Source organism: Tupaia chinensis, unplaced genomic scaffold, assembly GCF_000334495.1.
Source record: "Tupaia chinensis unplaced genomic scaffold, TupChi_1.0 Scaffold000657_1, whole genome shotgun sequence".
NCBI lineage: Eukaryota > Metazoa > Chordata > Mammalia > Scandentia > Tupaiidae > Tupaia > Tupaia belangeri.
In genome coordinates this window covers 973,178-1,000,006 of record NW_006160178.1, presented here as the reverse complement: position 1 = coordinate 1,000,006, position 26,829 = coordinate 973,178, and the positions used below count along the sequence as shown (strand labels likewise).

Sequence of the window (26,829 nt, the reverse complement as noted above, 5' to 3'; positions counted from 1 at the left end):
ACCACTAGTCCATAAGACTGGCCTGCACCATTAGTTTTGGTTTGTCTGTTTGTTTTAGTTTCTTTGCCATGGAGTGCATGCATTCATTAGAGTTTAAAATCTCCTTTTAAACATCTTTTAAAATTTAATAATAATTATACGCCCTAGGATATAACAATAAAATAATGCACTTGTAGATGTATCAAAAAATTAATTTTTTTCCAGAGATTTTTGCTAGAGGGAGTCTGCACTCTCTAGAGAGACAGAGATGGAAAGACAGAAAGTGAGAAATCACCCCTCAGGGGGAATAGCCATGTTGTAAAACCCTCTTCTCCATGGAGTTTTGGGCACACACACACACACACACACACAGACACACACACAGCCTGAGTTTGAAGCCACCAGATCCAGGACTAGCACCATGGCTGACCTTCTTGAAGTCCAGCTTTATAACCGTTACCCATTCTGCCAGCCTCTCAAAGATTAATTTAATGGAATTCACATTTTAGTGGGATGCCAAACATCCAAACAAAAGAAATATAAAATGGTATTTCTAGAGTATACATAGAAATATTTTTGGAGAAGAAAAGAAATCCAACTGATATTTCAGAGCCACTTTTTTGGAGCTGATGATGCCTGACATAATTTTTGAAAAACGAATAGGTATCATTTTAAATAAATGGCAAATCAGATAGCTAAGAGGTTTCAAGATGCTTTTTGTACTTATTTATGTAATTTGCTAAGAGGCATATGCTATGTATGACTGGAGAGAGAGAGTGAGAAAGAGAAAAATTGGGGAAGCACACCCCACCCCACCCCAGAGGAGATGACCACACTGCAATTTCTTGTCCATTCTTCTCTCAGGATTTTGGACATGCGGCTCACACAAAACCAGCATTATTTTCAAGTTGTCAGCTCTGGAACTTGAACATTGCAGTCAGTCATGTAGGATCCAACCATCCTAACCATACCACCTGGCTGGACTCTCAGGACACTTTTAAAAGAACCCAGCATTTGTAAAATATCTTGAGGTATAAGAAACATAATATGACCTTAAAATAAGAAGTATTTCAGTATGGCTGAGGTGTTTAATCATTTGCAAGGGAAGAGTCTAGAATTTAAAGAGGAAGTTTAGGTCGCATCTGGACAGATTTTAATATTACATTAAATAGAAGTGTTATTTCTTATCCTTACTATAAACTCAGTAAGTGAAGATGATAAAGAATTAAGGCACTAAGTAAGTAGAGAAAGTAGGTTAGGGTCAGTTTCTGACCTGGTGGTTGAACTGCTAGTTCACACAGGGCCAACCATGTGATTGGTGATTCAGGTGTATGTGCATACATGCCCAGAATGCTAATAAGAGGGAGAAATGGAGAAGACGCGATTGTGGTGTGATCATGCTCCATATAGAGTGCTTTCTTGCTCTCTCTCTCTCTCCCCACTGGTGAGTGCACATGCCCTATAACAAATAAAAGAATGAAGCAAAAAAGCAGGTTGGTAAAATGACTCCTCTTGTCCTCACTGGACTGAACTGAAGCACATAGTCTAATGTATCAGAAGTTATAAATATGCACCCATTCACTGATGTTGCTGCCCTCCTGGAACTTCAAATGTCTTGCATTTTTATATCTGTTTTTCATTTAATTGTGTTGTTTTTTATTTGCAGAGAAGCAGAGAGAGAGAGAAAGAGAAAAAGTGAGAAAATGCCCTCCCCTTTCCACCACAGGGCATGGTCATGTTGCAATTCCTTCTCCTTTATTTCTCCTTTGGAAATTTTGGACACACATGCACATGTGCCTGACATATTTCTCAAGCCACACGGTCCGGGACTCAGATTGCCTAGTTGACGATGTAGAATCCAGCCATCCTAACTACCAGGCCAGCTTTCTCTTTAACTAAGTTATCTCAGAGAGCTTCTCACTTATACACTTCCATATATTAGCTTCTCACCATGAATGAATTGTTCACTCTTATTTAAGCATTCTTCAGTGAATGGACATTTAAGTGGTTCCTGTGTTGTCATAAGTTATCTTACTGAGTGCTATAATGAATATTTGTGTACCTGTGTCTTCAGATAGTTCTAAGAATGTGTCTACTGGATAAATTTCTAATAGGGGATTTACTGTACCAAGTGTTAACTATATTTTAATTTTTATTATTTTTGGACTCATGGCTGAAGTGCAGTTCACAATCCCCAGGAAAGTATCAATCATTCATTTGTACAAGATTGACTTTATTACATCTAATTATTGTTTCAATATCATTATTGTTATTCTGAGTGAAGCCAAAAATGTGTTCATATGTTAATGGGCCAAAAAAAAGGATTCTGAATTTTTCAAAAATTATTATGATAAATTTAAGCATGGAAGTAAAGCAAAAATAGGGTATCTCTTTTGATGGATTTTGGAAATAAAATTGGCTATTTCCTTTGTAAATATGCTCCTGTTCTCAATGCCATTTGGACTCTGCAATCTTTACAGAATTCAGTATAAACCAGAGATGTTTGCACAGAGCTCGTGGAATAGATACTAAATCCATAGATGTAGAGTTTAATCGAACTGATTCTGATACTTCTGAAATTAACAAGTCCAGATTTTCATTTTTCTTGTCTTCTGCTAATTGTACCATTCCGTTGAGAAAGAAATTGTGTGTGTGTACATTAGAACATTCACCTCACCCAAAAACATTTTTTCAATGTAAGTTGTATCATTTTAAAACTCCCTAGCAAAACCAATATTAAATTCCTAAAAATTTCAAATTATTTTTTTTTACATTATAATGAAATTAAAAATATAGTAGTCAATACTGAATGCTAATATTTGGGAAGCAACAGGGCTTTTTATGGGGGTGGGGGTGGGGAACTGTCACCCAACTAAACAGTCCTTGCATTTTGGTTTATATGTAGAGTGTGAGTTTTGTTATCAATACTATAGTTTTGCGGATTGGTTCATTTATTTTAAATAGCTTTGTGAAAAAATGATCATGACATATATTACTCTACACTAAAAAATAATACTCTTTAATAGGTATTTTTACAGTTTTTCTCATAGTATATCTAATCTTAGGAATATAATGAGGGCCAGACAGTGGTGTGGTGGTTAAAACAGCTGGATTCCACATGGCCCAGAGCCTGACTTTGTGAAAAACATGACGGAAATGGGCATGCACAGCCAAAATCCCAAAAGGAGAAATTCAGGAGAAAGGATTGCAATGAGAGACTCCCCCGAGGAGCGTGCTTTCACACTTTCCTTCTCTCTCTGACTCTCTGTTCCTCTCTGACAAGCATGCTCTGCCTTTAACAAATATTTAAAAAAAAAAAAAAAGAAAGAAAGAAAAAATATGAAGAAAAACTTACTGCATTGGTATATATGCATATATATGCTGTGTGTGGTCCTGTGTGTGGTTTAAATATTTCTTCCCATATAGTGTTGTTTGGATATTTGTGATCAAGTATCCTTGTTCAAGTTATATCACATTTACGATGCTTGTTAGCATAAAATAAACAGTAAATAACTACATCATTGCAACAACTCCAAAAGAGTGTGATAGAATAATTGAATACTCCCTTCAGTTTATGCACTGGTAATCAAAACTTCATTTCTCTGCCTTCACTGAATTTTTTTCCATATATTTATGTAAGTTAGACCTTATTTATTTGAAAATAAGAAAGAGCTCATTTTGCAAAATTGACCTTGTTCTGTATAGCTGTATAAAAGTAAATAAGATGATTTTTTTCTCATAAACCTTGCAAGTGCTATAGTGATTCAAATATCTAGTGTAAATACAACAAGAATGGTCTAGGATGCTCACATGTAATTCAAATTGAATACCAACATAAACTTTCATTTCCTCTACATTTTCTGATCCAGAGAGGGAAAAGGGACATTAACAGTAAAAACATTAGAAATGCTTCTGACATAGAAGCGGCCATTCTTATCACAGTTCACACATTTGAGCTACCTTTTATCCTGTGAAGTTCCTTTTGACATAAACGCAAACTCTGCTTCTTTTCAGCTTTATGCAAAGCTAAAATGGGAGCCTCTATTTCTAGCCTTGACCAGAAAGTCAAAAAAGAAAATTTGTACTGTATGATTTCAGCATTATTCACCATGAAAATGGTCAAGATGAAACATACATTACCAGGAGTGAAATGACATGAGAGAAAATTAGGATTCACTCATTGGTCATATTATGTCTCATAGAATACAAACGAAGGCTCTAGCCTTGAACACATCATTTTCAAGAGGCAATTTTTACACTCTGGGGAGTGCTAACTACAACAATGTATTTTCACTCTCACTATTTCATTCCAGCTTTAGAGAATTACCCGTTCAGTACGACTGGTTTTAAATAACGATATCCATTGTGTTCTCAATGCACAAAATTCATTTAGTGTAAGACCTACAGTCAAGAAATGAGTGATATATAGTGGTTCATTGTATATATATTAAAACAAGGAATAAATAAACTATAGAAGAAAAGAGTTTGGAATGAATCATTATCATGCAACACATTATTTGTATATGCTGCTGAAGTCAACTACAGGGCCAAAATGTACTTTGACGATAGGATTTGCTTTAGGATATTTGCTTGTGAAGTTTAATTTCTTTACAATAAAATCTGTTTTTTACCCCTCTAACAAACTTGTGTGTGTATGTCTGTGTGTGTGCCTGTGTACAAATGTCTGCACTGTGCTGAGGGCATTGAAAATGTAAGGGGATTAACTCATTTTTCTTTTCACAGCCTGCACACAAGTGTATCCAAACATACACACAAAACTAGATAATAAAAATGATTAAAGCACTATAAAATATACATGAACAGAGTACAGGTAAAACAACAAGAACTGACAAGCAGTTGGGAAACTGGCTCATAAAAAGTTCTTCAAAAATCTTTAAGTCTGAACAGGATTTAATAGTCATAATATAAAATGGAGTGTATAAATTGTTCAGGAATGGACATGAAATGTTGAATTAAACATGATGCAATTATACTATAAATAATAGTGAATGTTGCATTGTTAAGAGTTTTAAAAGAATGGTAATCTTAACAGATTGGAGTATTTGCCTGAAGCCATAATTACTAAAAGTGTCTGTGGATGACAACAGTGTGATACATAATTTGGAAAGTGTAGAAACGTTTACAAAGCTAATTTGAAAGGGACGTGGTAGGAGTCAGGAGTGGTACCACAAGTTAGGAATCTAATATAAGAAAGCTGAATGGTGACAGAGACTGCTCACAGCTGCAGTAGACAGGGAACCACACTTTGGAATTTGGTAAATATAAGTAAATAGGACCAGATCAATCACAGGAGAGTAATAAAAAAGAGAACTATTGTTTTTGTCTAGAATTTTCTTTTCATATACTTTCTCCACTGGAGCTTTTCAGTGAAGGCTGCGTAAGGCAATTTATTAAAATTACTCATATCAGAATGTGCAAAACATTCGAAAAGTGTCTTCTGTTTCTGCATTTTAGTTGCAAATTGGGAGCAGGTGGGAGAAACTGAGGAGTGAGAATAATGTTTTAATCTTGCGATCGTTAACTATAGTAAGGTAAAAGTAAAATCAAATTTGTATCCAGCTTTGAAGTGATACTTGCGTATCACTGGGTATCATCAAGGCTTTAAAATTAATTATTGGGGCTTTGAAATTGATGATTGAGTTTGCTGAGGCTTTAAAATTGATTATTGAATGTGCCCTCGATACTAGGTTTGTAATATGACTTCAGTTAATAGATTAAGAAATTGGAAAACCTGAACTACAATGATCTGTTTAGCCTCTTTAAGGTCCTGCAAGGTACCTCACTGCATAAATACATCACTATCTTTCTTCTTTTTTTTCGAGAGGTTTTTGCTATAAGGTGCATGTGCTCGCCAGAAAGTCAGAGAGAAACAGAAACAGAAAGCAAGAAATCACCCTCTGGGGGCGTGGCCGTGCTGTGATCCCTTCTCTTCCATTCTTCTCTCTCGGGATCCTGGACACACGCACCTGGCGTGAGTTTAAGCCACCCATGCAGGACTTGAACCCCAGTTGACTCCATGGGAGTCCAGTGACACAGCCATTACGCTAACTGCTGGTCCCTCATTTTCTTTAGTTTGCAATTGCCTCTTTGGTATCTTTTATTTTGTACTCTTTTTTTACAGATGTGCCTTGTGGATAAGCAGTGTAAGATACATTAAGTACGGAAACACAGTGAAGACTAAATTTAAACTTATCACACACATAATTATAGAATATTATCCATCAATTTCGACTTGGTCAATGCCCAAAGCTTTTCAAGAGATTTCAACAAGAGATTTCACTGATTTGATTGTCTGTCTCTTTGCTGTAACACATTCCATATGTTAATATTTCTTTGAATGAATTTTCTTTCATTTTGTCTTGTTATCTCATTGCTTTAATATGGTGAATTAATGTAGAGATTCTAAATGGTGTGTATAATTACCTTCACATTCTAAAATGCATTGAAATATCAATAAAATGATATATATTATTTATATTATTTAATATGGTTCAGTTTTAACTGAATATTTTGCATAATGTATTTTAAAGATATTTTTCTCTCATTATTCTGTTAATAAAATTCATTTATATTAAGAAAAGACCATTTTGAGTGAGCAAAATGATGATTTTGTACTTACAAAGATGAATAGGAAAACAGATATGATATATGGCTTTGTTTCTGTATATTTTTCCTTTTTATAGAATTCCAGTAAAACAGTACAATGGATTTGGAAGATGCCTGACTGTCGACTTCAGCTTTGCTATCTTGTGCTTAATCAGAGTAGGGATGACAATAGTGTTAAATAATATCACAATCTTGCTCTCAAAATACCTAGATTAAAAGCGACATTGAAACGCATGCTAATATGTAACGGGCACTGAACCAGGAGGAAGCTGAGGGCTATCTGCATTTTCAAGAATAATCAAGGCTTGGGTACCAGCAGTTAGCGTCATGACTATGTCACTGAATTCCCATGTAGTCAACTGCGGTTTGAGTCCTGGACCTGGTGGCTTAAACTCATGCCGAGAACGTGTGCGTGCGTGCCCAAGATCCCAAGAGGAGAATGGAGGAGAAGGGATTGTGAGGTGGCCATCCCCCCTGGGGGGTGATTTCTTGCTTTCTATTTCTCTGTCTCTCTCTCTGTCTTTCTGGTGAGCACATGCACCCTATAGCAAACACCTCTCCAAAAAAAAAAGAATAATCAAGGCTTAATGGATATGATAGGAGCATTTTTATCAAACGTGATAGAAGACAAAGTGGTGATGTAGGTGCTTAGTTTATTTTTACCTAGCTTTATTGAAGCATACATGAGAAACAAAAATTATATATATTTAGTGTGTCCACTGTGATGTTCTAATATATGTATACATTGTAAAGTGTATAATTAAGCAGATTAACAGATTATAACCTCATATAGTTTATCTTTGTGTTTGGGTGTATGAGTGTAGTGAAAATATTTAAGATCTAATTTATTAGCAAATTTTCAAGTGTAAAGTCCACAATTATTAATTTTGCAGTTAGTATGTTAGACATTTAATCTCTAGAACTTATTTTTTTATAACCAAAAGTTTGGAACAATTTGGAGACATCCTCCCATTTCCCCTACCTCCTGTCACCACACAGTTACATATGTAAATATGAAAGTGAAAGAATAGAAAGTTCAAATGACAAAAGTTGGCTAATGACTCCTGATGTTGGCCTTCACTCTTTTGTTGATGTACCAATGGCATGAGTGAAGGTGCTCACACATCCCTTTGAAAGAGAGGAAGCTAATGATTGATCTCACAGGCACTGGAGATGCACCAACAAGAGCAGGAGTGAGTCTCTAAAACAGAACTCTGAGGTCCAGAGAAGAAGCGAGTAAAAATGGCTTGCAAGTGGCCAAAGCTGATTATCATTTAAAGGTCCGGATTCATTGTCAGGAAGATAGTAATGGGCCACCATGTTTTTTATCATGCTAGATAAGCTCAAAATATCAAAGATTTTATTTTTGAAGGTGATATGTCAGAGTGAGCAACTGATCCAGCCTATTACATGTGATATGACACTGAAAATTCTACATAATGCAATGAAGAAATAGTAAGTACAGCTTTAAGGGAAAAAAAGAGGGTTTATTTTCACTACTGCATTTGAAAAAATATTAAATGATATTTTTATCATTAAGTATACTATCAATACAATACAAATATTAAGTGATATAGTATTATAAGCTGTACTGGTACATAAACCTGAATAATCAAATTGGGTTGAGTTTCTCAGGAGAAATCTTGATGTTTAGGTTTCTGTCTTCACAAAATAGTTCCACTACGTTGACAAATGAACCCAATGAGGATAATTAAGAAAGCTTGGTCCCTGGGGCCAACAGGTGGCATGGTGGTTAGGGCCCTGGACTTGCACATGGTTGACTGTGGTTCAAGTCCCAAACCTGGTGGCTTGCATTCTCACTTTCCCTGTCTCTCTCTCTCTCTCTACCTCTCTTTGGCGAGCATATGTGCCTTATAGCAAAACTTAAAATAATAATGGTGAATAAAATTAAGTACATATGTTTTTTAACTGAAAGAAAACCTGTCCCAAACAAATATACAAATATTTGATGACATTAGACACCAACCAAACAAGGAAGAGTTGTAAAAATCATGACTTTGAGTTACACTTATTTTGGTCTATTCCATTACTAGCTTTACCCCTAAGGGAACTTAACAGTTAAGGGGAATAAGAGTCCAAATGGAGAGAGACATTATCATTGTGCTGAGGAAACAGAGGTTGGTTGGAGTGCAGGTCTGAAAGAGTGGTAAGAAATTGGAAAGCACAGTTATAGGGAGAAGTTACTGAGAGCAGAGTCTCCCAATCCCTGTTAATGTCCGGAAACAGTTGTTTGGTGTCTAGACTTCATGTGCATAAAACACAACTCTAAGTTACTCAGTAGAAAAAGTCAGGGCCTCAGACCAATTTTGCTAACTGAAATATCTGAGACTGGATGAATTATAAAGAAATAGACATTTAGTAAGTCATAATTCTGATGGCTAGAAAGACTAAAAGCATCACAAATGGCAGAAAGCAAAATTTTTGCAGGGTGGGGTATGATCTGTGTCCATATAACTTTCTCCCTGCTGTACTGGTTTCATTCCCTCTACTTATAAACTCTACCAGAACTCAGTCATAGAGGCTCTGTCCTAATGACATTATCACACTGAAAGGATTCTCTCTGGGACACCAGGAAGCAATAAAGTTTTCACTTAACACCTTCACAATATAACTAATATATTCAAGTCCCAACCTATTAATTTCTGGGGATCATTCAATCACCACCCATTAAAACCAAATTCCAAAATAGAAAACTTGGGAGAAAAATCATGATCCAAATCATAACAGTCAGCAAAAAAGGCTAGAGAATAGAATAGAGCTTGTCAGCAGAACTCAGAAATTAAAATTCAAACTCTGTCAAGTTAGTGTGGATTTGAAAGTACTTCAGCACTTCTGAAAGCTCAAGAAGGAACAAGTCCAAGAAGTAATGACAGACTCAAATTTTTCTACCATAATATGAAATCTGTATAAATAGGAAGGGTGATAAACAAATTGAATGAAATAGTGATAACAGGTGAATCTAACTGAAGGCTACACAGAAATTTTTCAATTTGTTACCCTCAAGAAAGCTTAAAATTATTTGAGACTAAAATTACCAAAAATAGGTGAGAATACCAAGTGGGATGACATTGAAACTTTGGGTTATGTTTTTAGTCTTTTATTTATTTGTTTATTCATTTATTTCAATTTGAGTTGAGTCGGACAGAATGAGAGAGAGAAAGAGAGGGTGGAAAAGTGAGAAAGCAAACCTCCAGGTCTGTTGCACCTGCTGGCCCAGGTCATATAATTTTAAGCATATTGTGTTTCGACTTTAATTAACTCTCCAATAAGATTTCTTTTTTATTACTATTTTTTTATTTTTTAAGAGAGAGATTTTTGCTACAAGGTGCATATGCTCATCAGAGAGAGAGAGAATGAGGCAGAAATGAGAAATCAAGCCCTGGGGGTGGGGGGGGGATGGCCACATCACAATCCCTTCTCCTCCATTCTCCTCTTGGGTCTTGAGGATGCACGCACACATACCCACCATGAATTTTAAGCCATTGTGTAACGCACACATACCCACCATGAATTTTAAGCCACTGTGTATGGGATTCGAACTGCAGTTGACTACATGGAAGTTTGGCAAATAACCGTTATACAATCTGCTGATCCCCTCCAATAATATTTATAACATTTGTAGTTCAACCTGAATTAGTAAGAGTTCCAGTTATCTTATACTGTCACCTCCCCTTGGAAATTTTTGTATTTTTACTCTTAGTTCTTCTGGTATTTGAGTGGATTGAATACTGGACACTTGACCACTTGAAGTAATTATTCAGTCTTTTGTTCATTTTCATGGTCTTTTCTTACCATTTTTCTTATTGAAATATAAGCTTTTATATGCATAAAATATTTTGCCTTATGTACTATATTTTATATACTAAAATTATTTTCTTCCATTGTAGGTCATCTGTATGTTTATACTCCTAAATAAATATTTCAGCATCTAAAATGTAGAAAAGAACAAAAAGAAAGACATGGCTAATATATCATAATATTATTATAATATTTAATTAAAGAAACTTAACAATATAATTTTATTTAATATTAGAATAAATCCATTTCAAATATACCAATTGTTAAAATAATGTCATCATGGAATTCTCCACTCAAAGCAGAGTTTTACTCAGGTCACACATTTCCTTAAATAGGCATACCATTTTAATTGCTTTAATGTCAGGTGTTTCCGCAGAGAATAGTGGAACATAGTAAGTTAATGCCCCAAATTTTATTTTAAATGTAAAACGCTGGGCCAGCAAATGGCATGGAAGTTAAGGCAGCTGGATCCCACAGAGCTGACTCTGCAGTTTAAGTTTTACACCTAGTGACTTGAAAAGTATTGTAGGTACATGTGCATGGATGCCCAAAGTCCTGAGAGGAGAATAAAGAAGAATGAAATGTAGCATGGCCATCCCCTCAGGGAGTGATTTCTCACTTCCCCATCTCTGTCTCTGTCTCTGGTGAGCATAAATACCCTACAGCAAAAAGCAAAGCAAAACAAATGCAAAATACCTTGAATGTACAGAGATCTTGAAAAAGAAGCACACAACTGAAGTATATGACATACTGAAAACTAAAACTATAGTCAATATTTGAGGCTCTTTAGCACTGACATCAGATAAACAGCAAACAAATGAAATTAGTAAAAGGACGAGAACCACACAGACATGTCAATTACAGAAGAAACATAAAGAAGAAAGAAAGAAAACCAAAAGAAAGAAAGAAAAAGGAAAGGAAAATGGTCATTGAAGGGGCCAGTAGGTGGTGTGGTGGTTAAAGACGCTAGACTCCCACATGGCCAACTATGTTTCAATGTCCAGATCTGGTTGCTTGCTTTCTCACTTTCCCTCTTTCTCTCTCTGATCAAACTTAACAGAAATAAAAGTGGAGATAACTAGCAGGAACAATTTCTAAAACACAGAAAATAAAAAATGTTATAAAATACAGAAAGAATATAGATGGCAATAACTTACAGTGTATCTCAAGTAAGTAAAAGGGAGGATTCTGAATGTTCTTAGCACAAGTGATAACAAATTATTGAAATGATGGGTATGCTAATTATCTTGAATGAGTTATTACACATTGAATTCTCATATTGTGAAGTCATGCTGTACCCCCATGTGCAACTATTATATGTTAATAAAATGTTTCACTATTTACTTTAGGGCATGTGCACTTGTCAGAGAGAGACAGAGAGGGAAGGTGGGGAGAACACCCCTCAGGAGGGATGGCTGTGCTGTAGTCACATGTTATAATCTCTTCTGTAGTAATTTTCAAGCTTCAGTTTCTGGGACTTGCGCTATATGGAATCCTGCTGCCTTAACCACTATACCACTGACTGACCCACAACTTTTTTTTTTTTTTAAGAGAGATTTTTTTCTATACAGTGTATGCCCTTGCCTAAGAAACAGAGATAGACAGAAAACAAAAAAATTACCCACCCCACCCACCCAAGGAGAATGGCCACATTGGATCCCTTCTTCTCCATCCTTGTCTTGGGATTTGGGGCATGCACACACACATGCCTGGCCTGAGTTTTAAGCCTCTGGGTCTGGGACTTGAATCGTGGTCGACTACATGAGAATCCAGTGAAGTAACCATTATGCCATCTGCTGGTCCCTACACAAATGTTTTTAAATAGCTAGCTTCTTACTAAAACTACTGGAATCTACATCACAATGAAGCAACAATTTTTAAAAAACAACAATCTTACTAAATTTTCACATCAACTTATATTTTTATATTTAGTTAAATATGTTTTTCTTCTTTTTTTTTCTTTCCTGAGGGTACATGCAAATTAAGAGAGAAAATAGAAAGAGAGAGAGAAAAAAAAAAAAAAACAATGGAACACAATCATGCTGCAATTTGTCCCCCTTCATTTCTTCATCCCATCGGGATTTAGGGCATGGACACATCCATGCCGAGCATGATTTTCAATCTCCTGGGGTCAATATTTAACCACTGCTGGTTCTGATCTCTAGCTCCCTATGCTCAGTCTTAACTATATACTATGGGGCCAGTCCCAGTTAAAATATTTTTCAAAAATAAAATGAGATAGTTTTAGATAAACAAAAGCTATAAAAATCTCAGCAAACCCACATAAAAGTAATGCAAAAGGGCACCTTCAGGTTAAAGAGAAATGGTCATATACAGAGTTTCAGATATTTAGAAAAAAATAAAAAAGCACTGACTACATGTGGTAATTATATATGTAATTAAAATATTGTTACCTTTCTCTTCTTTAAGTTTTTATATATAATAAAATGTTTAATAATAAGTATTAGCAATATATGGTAGAGTTTAATACATATATAGAAGGAAAAGATACAAGAAAATCTGAAAAAAGTCCTGTGGGGGAAACTGGATGATACTATTGTAAGATGAGTTCATTACATATTAATATGCATAATGTTAATTCAATTTACACTGCAATAAATGAAAGATAAATACTGAGATGGCCTGAACACATGAAAAGAATATAAAAATAGAAAGTATAGTGAAGAAAAGCCAGTAAAGAACATAAAGCCAAATATTAAAACAAATAACTTATTTGAACTCAAAATATGTCAAAAGAAAGTGATAACAGGTATAAAGAATAAATGCGGGAGTATAAAACAAGGAAATAGCTTTTCAAGATGAGAACATTTACCAAAATATTTGTTTAAGATAAAAATTATTCTGCCACCATTTGAAAGTCATAGCAGGGGATCTTGGTTATATGTAGAGAATAAGATCGATAAAACAAAAAACTGTGGGAGAATATCATTACAATTCTTCAGGAATAACCTTTGTTGTCGGACTGTATTGAAGGAGTCAAAACTTTCAGAAAAAGTCCCCCTAGAAATATATCTTTTCCATTGCAGAAAAAAGGCCTTTTCCCCTTAGATTTGCCTAGTTTCTCACTTGTTCATTAATTTTGAACAGATTTCTCTGTACCTCTTCTTTTAATGGAGATTTCTGAATATGATGATTTATTATAATCAAAGTCATAGAAAATTCTGGCTGTGCAGTAGCATAGTTGCTAAGTAAAACCTGCCAAGTGTGTATTCAATTGGTATCTAGAGTGTTTCTAATTAGTTCACAAAAATCAATGTAAAATAAGTTGGACATTTTTAGAATATCTTCGTAACATCTTCCATGAGTAATACTACCATAGCAGTAAAACCTTTACTATAAGTTATTAGCATAACTGTGAACACATTCCCAAATACTTACATTAATATAGTTTGAATATTTGTAGGTATCTTGTACAAATGCTTATAATCATTTAAAAAAAAAAGAAACATAGAAATTCCTAAACAAAAACCATGCATTCAATTTAAAGAGTGATTCTACTACCAAATTAGGCTAAATATAATTTTAGTATTAATAATCCAGTTTAATTAATAATTAAGAAAAAGTCTACTTTAGTCTGAACTGAGATCTCTATCAGGTCTTTGTCACAGTTAGTCAGCAATGGTAGCATTTTGTTTATTATAGATAGAGAAATTCAAGATGGGGCCAACTCCTATGATTTACTTCTATTTTGACAGTTTTGCATAGTGTCTCACCTTGCAGGTGGTCAGTTTTTTCAAAATTAATTAAATACATAATGTACAGGACTAAAATACACATGAAAATGTCATAATTGTATAAATAAATATGCTACATACATTGTCTTACATTGATTTATACCTGATGGAAGAGAAATGGTATAAATTTTGTGAAATGCAATTAGCTAATAAACTGAGAGTTTTAAAATCTTTTCATATTTCAACTTTGAGAATCCCTTTAGTAATCTAACCTAACACATAGCAATTTATAATATACTGGACTTTTAGATACAAAACTTTTATTACAGAGATGTGGGTGTTTGTGTGTGTGTGTGTGTTTATGTGTGTGTGTATGCATGTATAAAACTAAAGTCCAAAGAAAATAGTTGGAAAAAAGCTTAAATTACGATGATATAAATTTATATTATTTAAATATATAACTAATGCCAACATTTTATCAACATGTAGAAATATAACATTAACTATATGGAAACAATAGAAAATTAACAATGATAAAAATATGATCATAAAAATAAGTAGAATGATGTTTAAATGTCTTAGCCTTGTCTTGGAATACTTACAATAGATATGTTTTATTAGTTTTGCATTGTATAAATCTGTTTTCTTTGAAAAATAGATAGCTCTTTTACAATTATATAGCATTATATATAATAATAACAATTGATGTCTTGTGCTTAAATATTTTTATCCCACCCTTCTTTCCATCATCTCCCAGAGACAATGCTCCATGGCTACTTAAACTCCTTCCTCCTTCCCTTGCTCCTTTACTTTATTCCTTTTCCCCTGGACATTGATGAGTCTCAGGGCCAGTAGGTGGCATGGTGGATAAGGTGGCTGGACTCCCACGTGGCCGATAGCAGGTTAAGTCCTGGATCCAGTGACTTAAAAATGTGTGTGTGTGTGTGTGTGTGTGTGTGTGTGTGTGTGCACATGTGTGTGCAAGATCCTGAGAGGAGAATGGAGGAAAAGGGATAATGGTGTGACCATACCCTCTGGGGGGTGATTTCTCACTTTCTGTGTCTCTGTCTATCTTTCCAGCGAGCTAACATTCCCAATAGCAAAAATCTCTCTAAACAAACAAAGAAACAAAAAGACATGTGTGCCCAACATCCCATGAGGAGAATATAGGAGAAGGGATTGCGGCATCTCCATCCCTACCAGGGGCTAATTTCTCACCCTCTCTCTGCCTCTTTCTGACAAATGCACATGCCCTATGGCAAAGACCTTTTAAAGAATGGTTTTAAAGTTACCCATATTCTGGCAATAAGTAAATAAACAGCCTCGGTTAAATTTTAAATTTGAGTATATCTATTAGTAGTTACAAATCCTCATTCAGTCTGAAGAGGTTCATTTTGATCTCGTGATTCTAAATGCTAGAGTAAAATTATCTGTATTTTGGAGTGAAAATGATTCTAAAGTGTGTAGTATTTGAGGAGCAGAGGAAATTGGGAGTTAGTAGGTTGCAATTATGGTCCTCAAATATCATGAAACTGTAAGGAAATATTGGCAGAAAAGATAAACCTCATCTACAGAGACATTTTGACTTTCATGTACCATTCATCAAAAAAAGGGGATGTATTCCTATTACATTTTCTCTGCTCTTTCTGTTTCTCATAGTTTCATTTGCTACTAAATGAATAATAAATATTCCATAAAGATATTTTTACATAATAATTAAATATTAGATTTGAGTAAAAGTATGATGTCAAACATTTGAAAGAAATAAAAACAAAGAACTTAAATTCAACACATACTTAAAGCCTAAAGGGCACAGATCCTAGAAGACAAAACAGAAGTTATACCACAACAAGTGAAACTGGGCCATGAGTAAGATTTTGATAAACGATCTCCCAGTTTCAACACAAAATTCTAGTTGATGCAAATGAAAGTGGGTTTTATGTAAGAGGACACACTTGTGATAGAACTTAGAGCAAGGAAGAGTGATGACATTATAGAAATAAGGAGTTAGCTACTCCCTGTAAGAGAGCCTATGGACCTTAAAAAATAATCAAGGATATGGAAGAGAAAATATTTCATGTTACTTGAACTAAAGGTATCTAGCTATGCTATGGATATTAAACAAAAGCTGGAATATGATATTGAGTAGCTTGGATTCAACTTAAGTGAATTTTGGTTATTTTTATATGGGTACTTTGTGGCTGAGATTTGCTATTATTCAATAAACTATGTGATGTGTTTTTCAAAATTAAAAAATAAATAAGGTCAAAGACTAGTTTAATGTGCCAATGCAATAGTCCAGTGAAGTAGTAATTGTTAATAATAGTATTTTCAGTAAAATTTAAGATTGGGTTCTATTTGATTTTATTTTTGGAGAGGTTTTGCTATAGGGCACGTGCGCACACCAGAAAAACACAGAGAGTCAGAGAGACAGAAAGCAAGAAATCACTCCCCGGGGGGATGGTCATGCTGCAATCTCTTCTCCTCTATTCTCTTCTTGGGATCTTGGGCATGCACGCACACACACCCGGCAAGAATTTAAGCTACCAGATCCGGGACTCGAACCATGGTCAAATATGTGTGAGTCCAGCATGGGAGTCCAGTGACATAGCCATTATGCCAACTGCTGGTCCCAGATTGGGGTCTATTTTAAAAAGTGGATGTTTGTAGAAATCAGTGTAAAACAAGTCTCATAGTCTTTTCTGAGACCTAGTGATCATGTCTAATATTTCTCTCATATGATCTGAGTTTTGAGCAACCAACTTTTTTTTTTTTTTTTATTGGAGAGATTTTTCACTGTAGGGCGTGTGCGCTCGCCAGACAGACAGAGAGAGACATAGAGACAGAAAGCGAGAAATCACCCCCCGGGGGGATGGTCACGCCGCAATCCCTTCTCCTCTATTCTCCTCTCGGGATCTTGGGCACGCACGCACACGCGCCTGGCGTGAGTTTTAAGCCACCGGGTCCGGGATGCAAACCGCGGTCAACTACGTGGGAGTCCAGCGACATAGCCATTACGCTAACTGCTGATTCCCGAGCAACCAACTTCTAAAGTGAATTTTGGGATATGATGTAATCATAAGTCAGAAATAGTTGCTACATGGACTACACCGTAAGTAATGGCATTCTGAAACCTTCATAAAGATATTTTATTTAGATTCTGAAAAACATATGATACACCATAAAAAATTCATCAAACATCTTTCAGTAAATTTGAAACTTTATTGCAGTCCCTAATTTCTTGTCTGTCTGTTATTTGTACACATTAAGTTGCCATACCATAAAAGCCTAAAAGAAAATTGTCAATGCATGTCCATTATTTCGTATATGCTTTGGGGATATATCAATATTCAGTGCTTACATCAGCATATGTAAGTGTGAAACAGAGTTGCCTCACACTTCAATAGGCAATCAAATATAAACCAGACTCCTCTCCTTACATTTGATTTTTGTGTTTCCCATTGTTTTAGATAGGAACTAAACAAGAAAACCAAGAAGGCAGAGTTTGTCAAGTGTGAAAACTCCCTTCCACTCTAGATAACGCTTTCAGCTATGGCAGAGCAGAAGTTTCTGAATTAAAACTATGAAAACTCGGGAATTAATTATGTATAGGTATCTTTGCATTCTGAAGACGACTGCTTATAGGCAGTTCATTGTCACTTTGTTCTTTATCGAGCACAAAACAAGTATCAAATACTTACCTTTGAATTCAAATATAACAATTAAGTCAATATTCAAATATTTTTAATTCATCTTAATGTTTTCCTTCAAAAATAATAAATGCTCTACCTGATATGTCTAGACAATAGGTATCTCTTTAGGCAATAAATGATTTAACAACCAGATACAAAATAATTAAATTCTGACAAATTCTCAATAATACTTGGCATATAATTTATTATTGATTCATGATAACCAGGAATTCTTTAGGTCCTTGATCTGACATGTAAAAGTGTCAAGTGCATGTGAAGATTCTCTAACAGAACAGTTAGGTGTATTTTCTATGCTTCTTATTGAATATATTTTAATTTATCTCTTGAATGGCATTACTATTCTGCCTAAATAATTCAGTCATATGCATCTATTCAGTTTATACAGAAGCTAAGTGGCAATTGTTATGACTGTAATCCTCTGGAGTAAGAAAGAAAGGTTTCCCTTAGTACATACAATAATATTAGTAAATGTCTGATACTTTCATTCAAAAGCAATCAACTAAACTTTGGATTGCTTTACTCCAAAAGCATAAAAACTTGCTCTTAGGCCTGACTTTTATTAACTATATTGCAAATATCTGAACTGGCATAAAGAAAAATTCTACAGTATTGTCTTATAAAAATGTCAGCTTAATTTATTTTCTTGATCCTCTAATCCACCCTGACAGTAACAGTAACAGATTATCACTCCAGACTTTGCTCCAGCCATCACAAGTTTGTATAAGAGCTTTAAACAGAGAAGAGATAGAAGGGTCAGTAAGGACGGAAGCTCAAGCCACTTGGCTTGAACCCGTAAAGGATCCAAACCCAACCTACTGTGGGGAAGGGGGCACTGCTCCAGTTCTTTCCTGGCCTTCAAGAACCAACACCTGGTTCCTGTAATCCCAGAGATGAAAGAGACAGAAGGAACAACAGGGAACCCCAAGACACTGGGCTTGAGCTCATTAGTGTCCCCTACCCAGCCTGCTGCAGGCAAGAGCACACACTCTATGGCAAAGGTCTAAAAACAAACGACAAAAAACACTTCCCTGTTGTCCTATTTATTTATTCGTTTTATTGCCAGTGAGTGCATGCAATCACAAGAGAGAGTAAGCTCTCCTAGTGAGACACGGTCATGCTACTATCCTTTAACTGCCATTTCTCCATCTCGTCTTGATTTGGGGCATGCGTGCATATGTGCCTGCTTTCATTTTCCAGTTGCCAGGGCAGGATTTGAACAGTGATCAGCCATGTGGGATCTCTTTCTATGCACAGCACATAACCACCTGTGCTATGGGGCTGGCCCGTAACTCTAGTTTTTGCCTTGAAGGAGGATATGTCCTTTAAATTTATGACTTTATGTCACTTATAAATTAATATTGTTCTTATTATTGTCTGTGATACCTTCCTTCTAAAAAACTAAGAACAAATTGTGAACATTTCTTCCATTACATACTAGCTACCTCTTCCCCAAAATGGTGCATGGTGAAGTTGGCAGACCTTCTCACACTGGTGGAGCTCCAAGTCTGGAAAGTCAGATTTGGTTTACTTAGGGCATGGAGAAGCAATGTGATCAAAAACACTGTCTATGTCTTTCTCTTCCACGAGTGCACATGCTCTAAGGTAAAAACCTCTTTGAAAAAAAAATCTGATTATTACAGTGAATTTTCTGTTTTTAGTTTGTGATCTGTTAGTCAAGGATAAATAGGCACACATACAGAAAATGAGCACCTTAATTGTCCATGGGTGAAAAGACAAGGTCATATTTCTAAGACAAATGACAAAATATTTTGTTGAAAGAAATTAAACTAAACTATGTACACACTTTTAGTGATTGTTTATGACAGATTACAGAACTAATTTTAAGATACGCAAGAGGGAAGAAGAGATAGCGTAATGGTTACATCGCTGGACTCCCACATAGTTGACTGAGGTTGGAGTCCGGGACATCCAGCTTAAAGCTCTCACTGGGTGTGTATGCATGCATGCCCAAACTCCCAAGAGGAGAATGGAAGAGAAGGGACTGCAGGGTGGCTAAAGCCCCTGGGAGAAATGATTTCTGTCTTTCTGTCCCTGTCTCTTCTTTCCAGCAAGGACACACACCCTATAGCAAAAATCTCTCTCAAAAAAAAAATTCAAAATAGTGCAAGAAGATATAAAATATAATGCATAAATTTTTGAATGTCAAAGCTGGAAATGTGCTCCCATTTAGAAATCAATGAATGCACATTCAGTTTTTAGAAGAAAGTATTTTTTTGTTTCCAGCTAAAAAATAAAAGCTTACAGTAGAGCCTTAGCTGCTTTAAGATTATGAGTATCTCTTTTATCTGTGGCTATTCTGTATCTGTGATCTCTAAGAATGAAACAGTTTCTGTAGGGACCTATGACCTGAATATGTCCTTTACACATTGCCATAGAGGAAGAATCATAAGGCAATTTCAAGTCGTTAGATGTGAACGTGTGCTGGTTGAACTTGAAAATCTTGGTGTCGGTTATTAACTATAGAGTGAAAAGTGATGTTAAATGGAGAATGCTGGAAAATGCCATATGACTAACCCGAGGGGAAATAACAGGGAGAAACGATCAGCAAGTGAATGGATGGGGCAACAGGAACATGATCCTTGACACTAAAAGAGCTATCAAAAGGAGAGGAAATAGTAGGCTTCTGATAAAAAAAAAAATGAATAAATAAAAATAAAGCTGCATTTGCAAGCAGTGCATTGGCCCCCACACAAAGAATTAGATCAAGGTTTTGGCAATTTCACAGAATGAAATGATTTCTGGCTTCAAAGCTAAAGACATGACTTTTGTGATAACAGATACTTTCTATTTTTTAACTTTACCCCCTCATTCTTCCATAAAAAGAGAGTGAGAGAGACAGAACACCCAAGTGGGTCTTGATAATGCAATCCGACCCCGGCCTTCGGCCAGCCCAGGTAATAGGCATGTGTGTGCCCTGCACACACTCAAGGAGGTCTCCAGACTTGAGCTGGAAACCTTCCCACGTGAGAAGGCCTCACAGAGAGCCACATTTCTACCGCTGCACCACCCCCTGGCCCCTCCGCTACTTTTTTTAGTTTCCACTTTTAGTCTATATGAACTTATTTATTTGCCTGGTGCTGCCAGAGCATATAAACACCTGTCAGACCATGACAGTCACTTCTAATACTCATGTGACAAGAATCAAGAAAAGTAATTAAGCAATCTGTGGACCACCTTTGTGGGTATAATTGTGTATAGTTGTCAGATATTGAAAGTTCTCTGCATTGGCATTAGATGTATATCAGGGATAATCATAGCGAACCAGCGAATTGTCCTGAGTCCACAATGGTATGAATGAGATTGGTAAGGGAGTGATAGATGAATAGAAACTCAGGGATGTTGGATAGATCATGGCACTAGAAGGAGAAAGAGATAATGAACTAAAGAACAAGAAAACCTCTAAACACTGAAGTAATGAATGGAGAGAGGCAATGACCTCGTTTTTTTTTTTTGGGCGGGGGGGAGGTTTTTGCTATACGGCGCGTTCGCTTGCCAGACAGACAGAGAGAGACAGAGAGACAGAAAGCGAGAAGTCACCCCCCAGGGGGGAATGGCCACGCCACAATCCCTTCTCCTCCATTCTCCTCTCGGGATCTTGGGCACGCACGCACACACACATGCACCTGGCGTGAGTTTTAAGCCACCAGGTCCGGGACACGAACCACGGTCGACTACGTGGGAGTCCAGTGACATAGCCATTACGCCAACTGCTTAACCTGTTTTTTTTGAAATTGGATACCAGAAGGGAGTTATCCATTCTCTTATTACCATTTGCTCATAATTGCTAATGAACCACTGTCAATGTTGCCATTACTAACACAGAATTACATCTTCTTAAAGGTTGTGTCTTCTTTCTCCTTTCATTGTTTTCTTTTTCCTTCTGCTTTAAACCCTTTAGTACAGGTTAGAGGCAGAAAGTAATTCAGGTGGCTGTTATTAACAAATGAAAGCTTCCTATAGAGAGATGAGCTATGTACAAGATTAAGTATCCTGAACTATGATGAACTACTCATAAATAGATATCAATATATTTTAGTATTTTTGCATTACATTTTATTTTGCCTCCTATAACACACTAAGTTATTTACTCAGGACTTTGCATTAATTTGCAAGGGAAATTTTTCTTTTAGATATATACACATATAATACAATTGCATCTACATGATTAATAGTGAGTTAAGTCCACATATGACATCTTATTTTGATGCTTATTATGGATACTGATTTATATGTAGTACCTGAACATGTCCCATTTCCCACCCTATTCCACTGAAAATATTTGTAATACCATGCCTTCTGAATATTGTAGTTGTCAAATATTTTTGAATAATCATTAATGACATGGAAGTCGTGGCAAAAATGTAAATAAATAGGTATCTGGTTCAGCTTTTATAATTCTCCCATGAAAATTCTTACCTTGCCTACATATTGTGTGTCTGTACCTGTGTACTCTTCCAACAAGAAGAACTGATTCCACATCCAGCCACGCTTGGTGCGACGAAGCATTTTGTTGTCATCTGTGGTGAGACCCGCTGTCTTTTTGCTCGGTAGATGACTGTTAGCTTTTTCTTGTACTGGGGTTGTATCAACCATATGGAACATACAAGTCCAGATGAACAATGGTAGACAACGGTAATTCCTCATTATCCGCGGCTTCAGCAGTATGTCAAACTCAACGTATCGTCTGTTTCTCCTGAAGAGTATGAGGAGTAAAATGATTTTTATTAGGTTGAGTTTTCTTTTTACATCACCTGACAAATTGAAAAGAACTCATTTCAAACATTAAACATTTTTTAAAATTATTTATTTTATTTTATTCATGCATTCATTTATTTTTTAGTTTTACCAGAAAGAGACAAAGAGTGAGCATGAGAGAGAGAGGAAGTGAGAAAGCAAGCCACCAGATTCAGGACTCAAACCCTGGTCAGCCATGTGGGAGTGTCCAGCGCCTTAACCACCATGCCACCTGCTGGTCCCTCAAACATTAAACATTATAAATATTCTACATGAATATTCTACATCATCAGTGGGGTATCATTAAAAACTCATGCCACGTACATAAGTATGGAGACATATATACCTCAATTATACTGAACAGGAAGCTGATTTTACAGTCATACTAATGTAAATAAATTTGTAACTTAAAATGCTACATTTCTAAATATATATATATATATACATATATAATATATATGAGCCAATTATTTGAAAGAGCACTGTCCTCTTCTTATAATCTGACATTTTTTACAGGCTTTTTCTTCTTTCCCCTGTACTCGTGCCTCTCTTCTTGTTCTTCATCTTCTCCGAGTCCTCTTTCTTTTGTAATAAATTGAACTGTTGCCTAAAGGTGAATTAAATGGTACCAAACATGCTTAGGATTGTTTCTTGTAATATTTAGCACCATTTTATTCTTGTTTTTGTTTGTTCGTTTGTTTGTTTGCTTTTGGAGATTTTTGCTGTAGGGCACGTGTGCTTGCCAGAAAAACAGAGAGACAGAAAGCGAGAAATCATTCCCTGGGGGAATGACCACACCACAATCCCTTCTCCTCCATTCTACTCTCAGGATTTTGTGCATGCATGCACACACGTTCAGTGTGAGTTTCAAGCTGCTGGGTCCGGGAATTGAAACACAGTCAACTACATGGTAGTCCAACGACATAACCGTTAAGCCATCTGCTGGCCCCCCATGTTAATCATTTTCAATTAATAACTCTTTTTTCCAACAGTTAGTTGAGCAGCCTATTCAAACTTATTTAAGATTGAGGAGTACATGATCTAAATGTAAACATTTTATGTGATAATTAAGAGCAACACCACATATTTGCTTTGTAAAATAATAAGGAAAAAGTATACAAAAGTAATATTAAAGTTAGCTATGGTGTTTTACCTATGAGATAATTTGATCCAGAAATTTTTAAAAAATAAGCCTCACTATTGAGATGAAGTAAATTCTTCCTGAATTAAAACCATAATTTATTTTATTTAGTATTTCAGAATTTTTTTATATTTGTTAGGAAATTGTTTTTCATTTGTATATTTACTTTAGGAGCTGTGAAATGATGATAACTTGCTAATACATAGAAACTCATCTCAAACTACTGTAGACAAATGAATTTACTGTATTATAATTCAAATTAAGTGTGGAAAGGAAAAAATGAAAGGAGTAAAGAAGCAACATGGCACTTTCTGAGCATGAAAACTAAAATTGGAGGCTTGAGTATTACATTGACTCTCCGAGTCGCTGTCTCTCTTTCCTCTTTATTTCTCTCTCTGTTTCTTCTCTCTCACTTTGACTAAGCCAGCTCTGTAGCAACCATCTATAATATTGCCTTCCATTCACCTTTCTCTCTTTGGCTGTGTTAGGCCCATTCTAGAAAGCAACTAGGAAGGCTTTTCTAACTTGAGTTCTGAAACTCTGGGAATGGACTCTGATTCTCTTGGCTTAGGCAAGATACCTATTGCTGGACCAAACGTCTATGGATTCAGTATGGGGCTGGCTACCAAGGCATAAAAGCCAAATAAAGTAGCTTAGCTTTAATTCTTTAATATCATGAATCTTTAGGATATTTACCCAGATTACTCAATCTTAATTTTTACAACTATGAAAGGAAAACAATTAGTGCCTTATTCACAGGTATTATTTTTTTATTTTAGTATGAACTTTTATTAATACAAAGTAATAGATGTATTGAAAGGACTTACTGGGTCGTTGGAAAAATCATGATGCATTATTTCTGTTTTTCTATGCAAAAATGAGTCATGACTTTCCCAACGATCTAAGAGCATATACTTATGAGAAGACTGAGGCATAAAGAATTTAAGTAACTGAACAAAGGTTGTACAATGTTGTATACATAGTGTTAGACCTGAGTTGCAAAACTTTAGACTTACAACACCATTTAATTTTTTTTTAACCTATTTATTTGTGGCAATTTTCAAGCTGCTAGGTCCAGGACTCAGTCTGCAGTTGACCACGTAGGAATCTAGCACCTTAACCACCACACTACCTGCTGGCCCCTAAATGCCATTTTTTTTTTTTTTTTTGAGAGAGAGATTTTTGCTATAGGGTGTCTGTGCTTGCCGGAAAGACAGAAAGAGAGAGACAGAAAGCAAGAAATCACCCTCCAGGAGGGATGATCACACTGCAATCCTTTCTCCTTCATTCTCCTCTCGGGATCTTGGGCATACATGCACACACACCCGGCGTGAGTTTAAGCCACTGAGTCCAGGACTCGAACCACGGTTGACTACATGGGAGTCCAACAACATAGCCGTTATGCTAACTGCTGGTCCCCCTAAATACCATTTTAAAAAATGTAATCTAATTTAATTTGGGGGGGGAGAGGGAATGTATGCTTACCAGAGAGCAAGAGGTACAGAAATGAAGTGAGAGACAGCATTTCCTTATGGAACATGGTTACATTGCAATCTCTTTTCCTTTATTTCTCCATCCTGCTGGGCCCTGTGCATTCATGCACACTTGCCTGGAATGGTTTTCAAACCACTAGGGCCAGGATTTGAACAGCATGGTTTTCTATATCGGATCCAGTTACCTTAACCACCAGGCCACAGAGTCAGCCCAACACTGTTTTATGGAAGGTCATTTTATTCCTATATGAAAGAGAGAGTGTACTCCTGACAGAGCCTCATTAAGCCAATCTCCCAGCCAGCCAGGATAAGACTCTCCCCAGTCTCCCAGCCAGCCAGGATCACAGGTGTGTACACATACACTCAGCACGTTCAGGTCAATCGATGATCCAAACCTGGGCCTCCATGTGGCTTCGGCATCATGGAATGGCATCCTACCACTTGTACCAGTACATCTGGGCCCTTAAACACTATTACTTATCTTTACATAGGTAACACATCTAAAGGAGTTACATATTACAGGCATGAAATTCAACATGTTAGTGTTACTCTCATTATCATCATGATTATCCCACATGGTATATTCCATGACAGTCATAGAGAAATGGACCTAACAAAGGACAAGAGTGAAGGGCGATTGAAGGGCAATATTACAGACGCTTGCTATGGAGCTATGTGCTCTGTCCAGCATATCTATGTACTCTAATTATAAAATCTATTATTGTTTTAAAATTGTTTTAGCATAATCCATACTTATGGTTACAAATGCACATAATCCAGAATGAAAGAAATCTAAGACATATCATTTTCTGAGTCTGAAGTTTCTGGTATAATGATTATAATTTACCAGGGTTTTTATTTGTTTTTGTTTTTGTTTTTGTTTTTTTTTACATATATATGTATATATATATATGAAACAAGAAATGGAAAATTATTCGTTGATAACACATATGATTATGCCAATATGCAGTGTGTTCTGGATGGGCAATCACACTCTGTATGTTCAGTGAATGAATGTAAAATACATTAATTTAAAATAATAATAATTACAAAACCACTAGGCACCTAACTGTGCATGAATGCTCGAATCCCGCTGGAATAAGGATCATAGGAATGGCGGTGAGGCCATGCTTCCTTGGGGTGCTTTCTCCTCTCCCCTCTCTTTTTGACCAGCACATATCCCCTCTGGCAAAAATTAAGAGAGATGTTAGAGTCCCACCTCTCAGTAGTAAAAACATCAAAAAAATTGGGGGTTGTTATAAAACCACCACAAATCTCCAGTCCATTGATCCCCCACCACTCTTCTCATGCCCACTTGAGTTTCTTGCTTGAAAGTCACCTTTCCTCTGGCATTACCAACTTCTCTTCTGAATCCTGTGCACTGGCGAGCAACCACAATTCAGTGCCAAAGTGCATGGAATGTTCTTGTCTTGGTTTACACAGGAGTCCAAAGTCATGGGCTTTATAACACTGTATGCCTGCGGGTCTGCAGCGGCGGCCTCAGCAACCTGCTCTTCCGCTGCTCGCTCCCGGACCACCTGCCGAGCGTCATCGAGGAGTCCCGGCAGGTGCTGCTGCCGCTGGGGGCGAGCTCTCGTCTGAGAGCG

At 36.2% G+C, this 26,829-nt stretch overlaps 1 protein-coding gene across 1 annotated transcript in view; it reads right to left on the bottom strand.

The window, feature by feature from the left end:
* The window catches only part of CDH9 (cadherin 9), a 166,644-nt gene that overhangs the window by 89,376 nt on the left and 50,439 nt on the right, over nt 1–26,829 (bottom strand). Inside the window, exon 2 of the mRNA XM_006159776.1 lies at nt 22,271–22,547. Coding sequence (XP_006159838.1) covers nt 22,271–22,498 — 228 coding nt within the window. The 5' untranslated portion in view covers nt 22,499–22,547. The remainder of the gene's footprint in view (nt 1–22,270; nt 22,548–26,829) is intronic.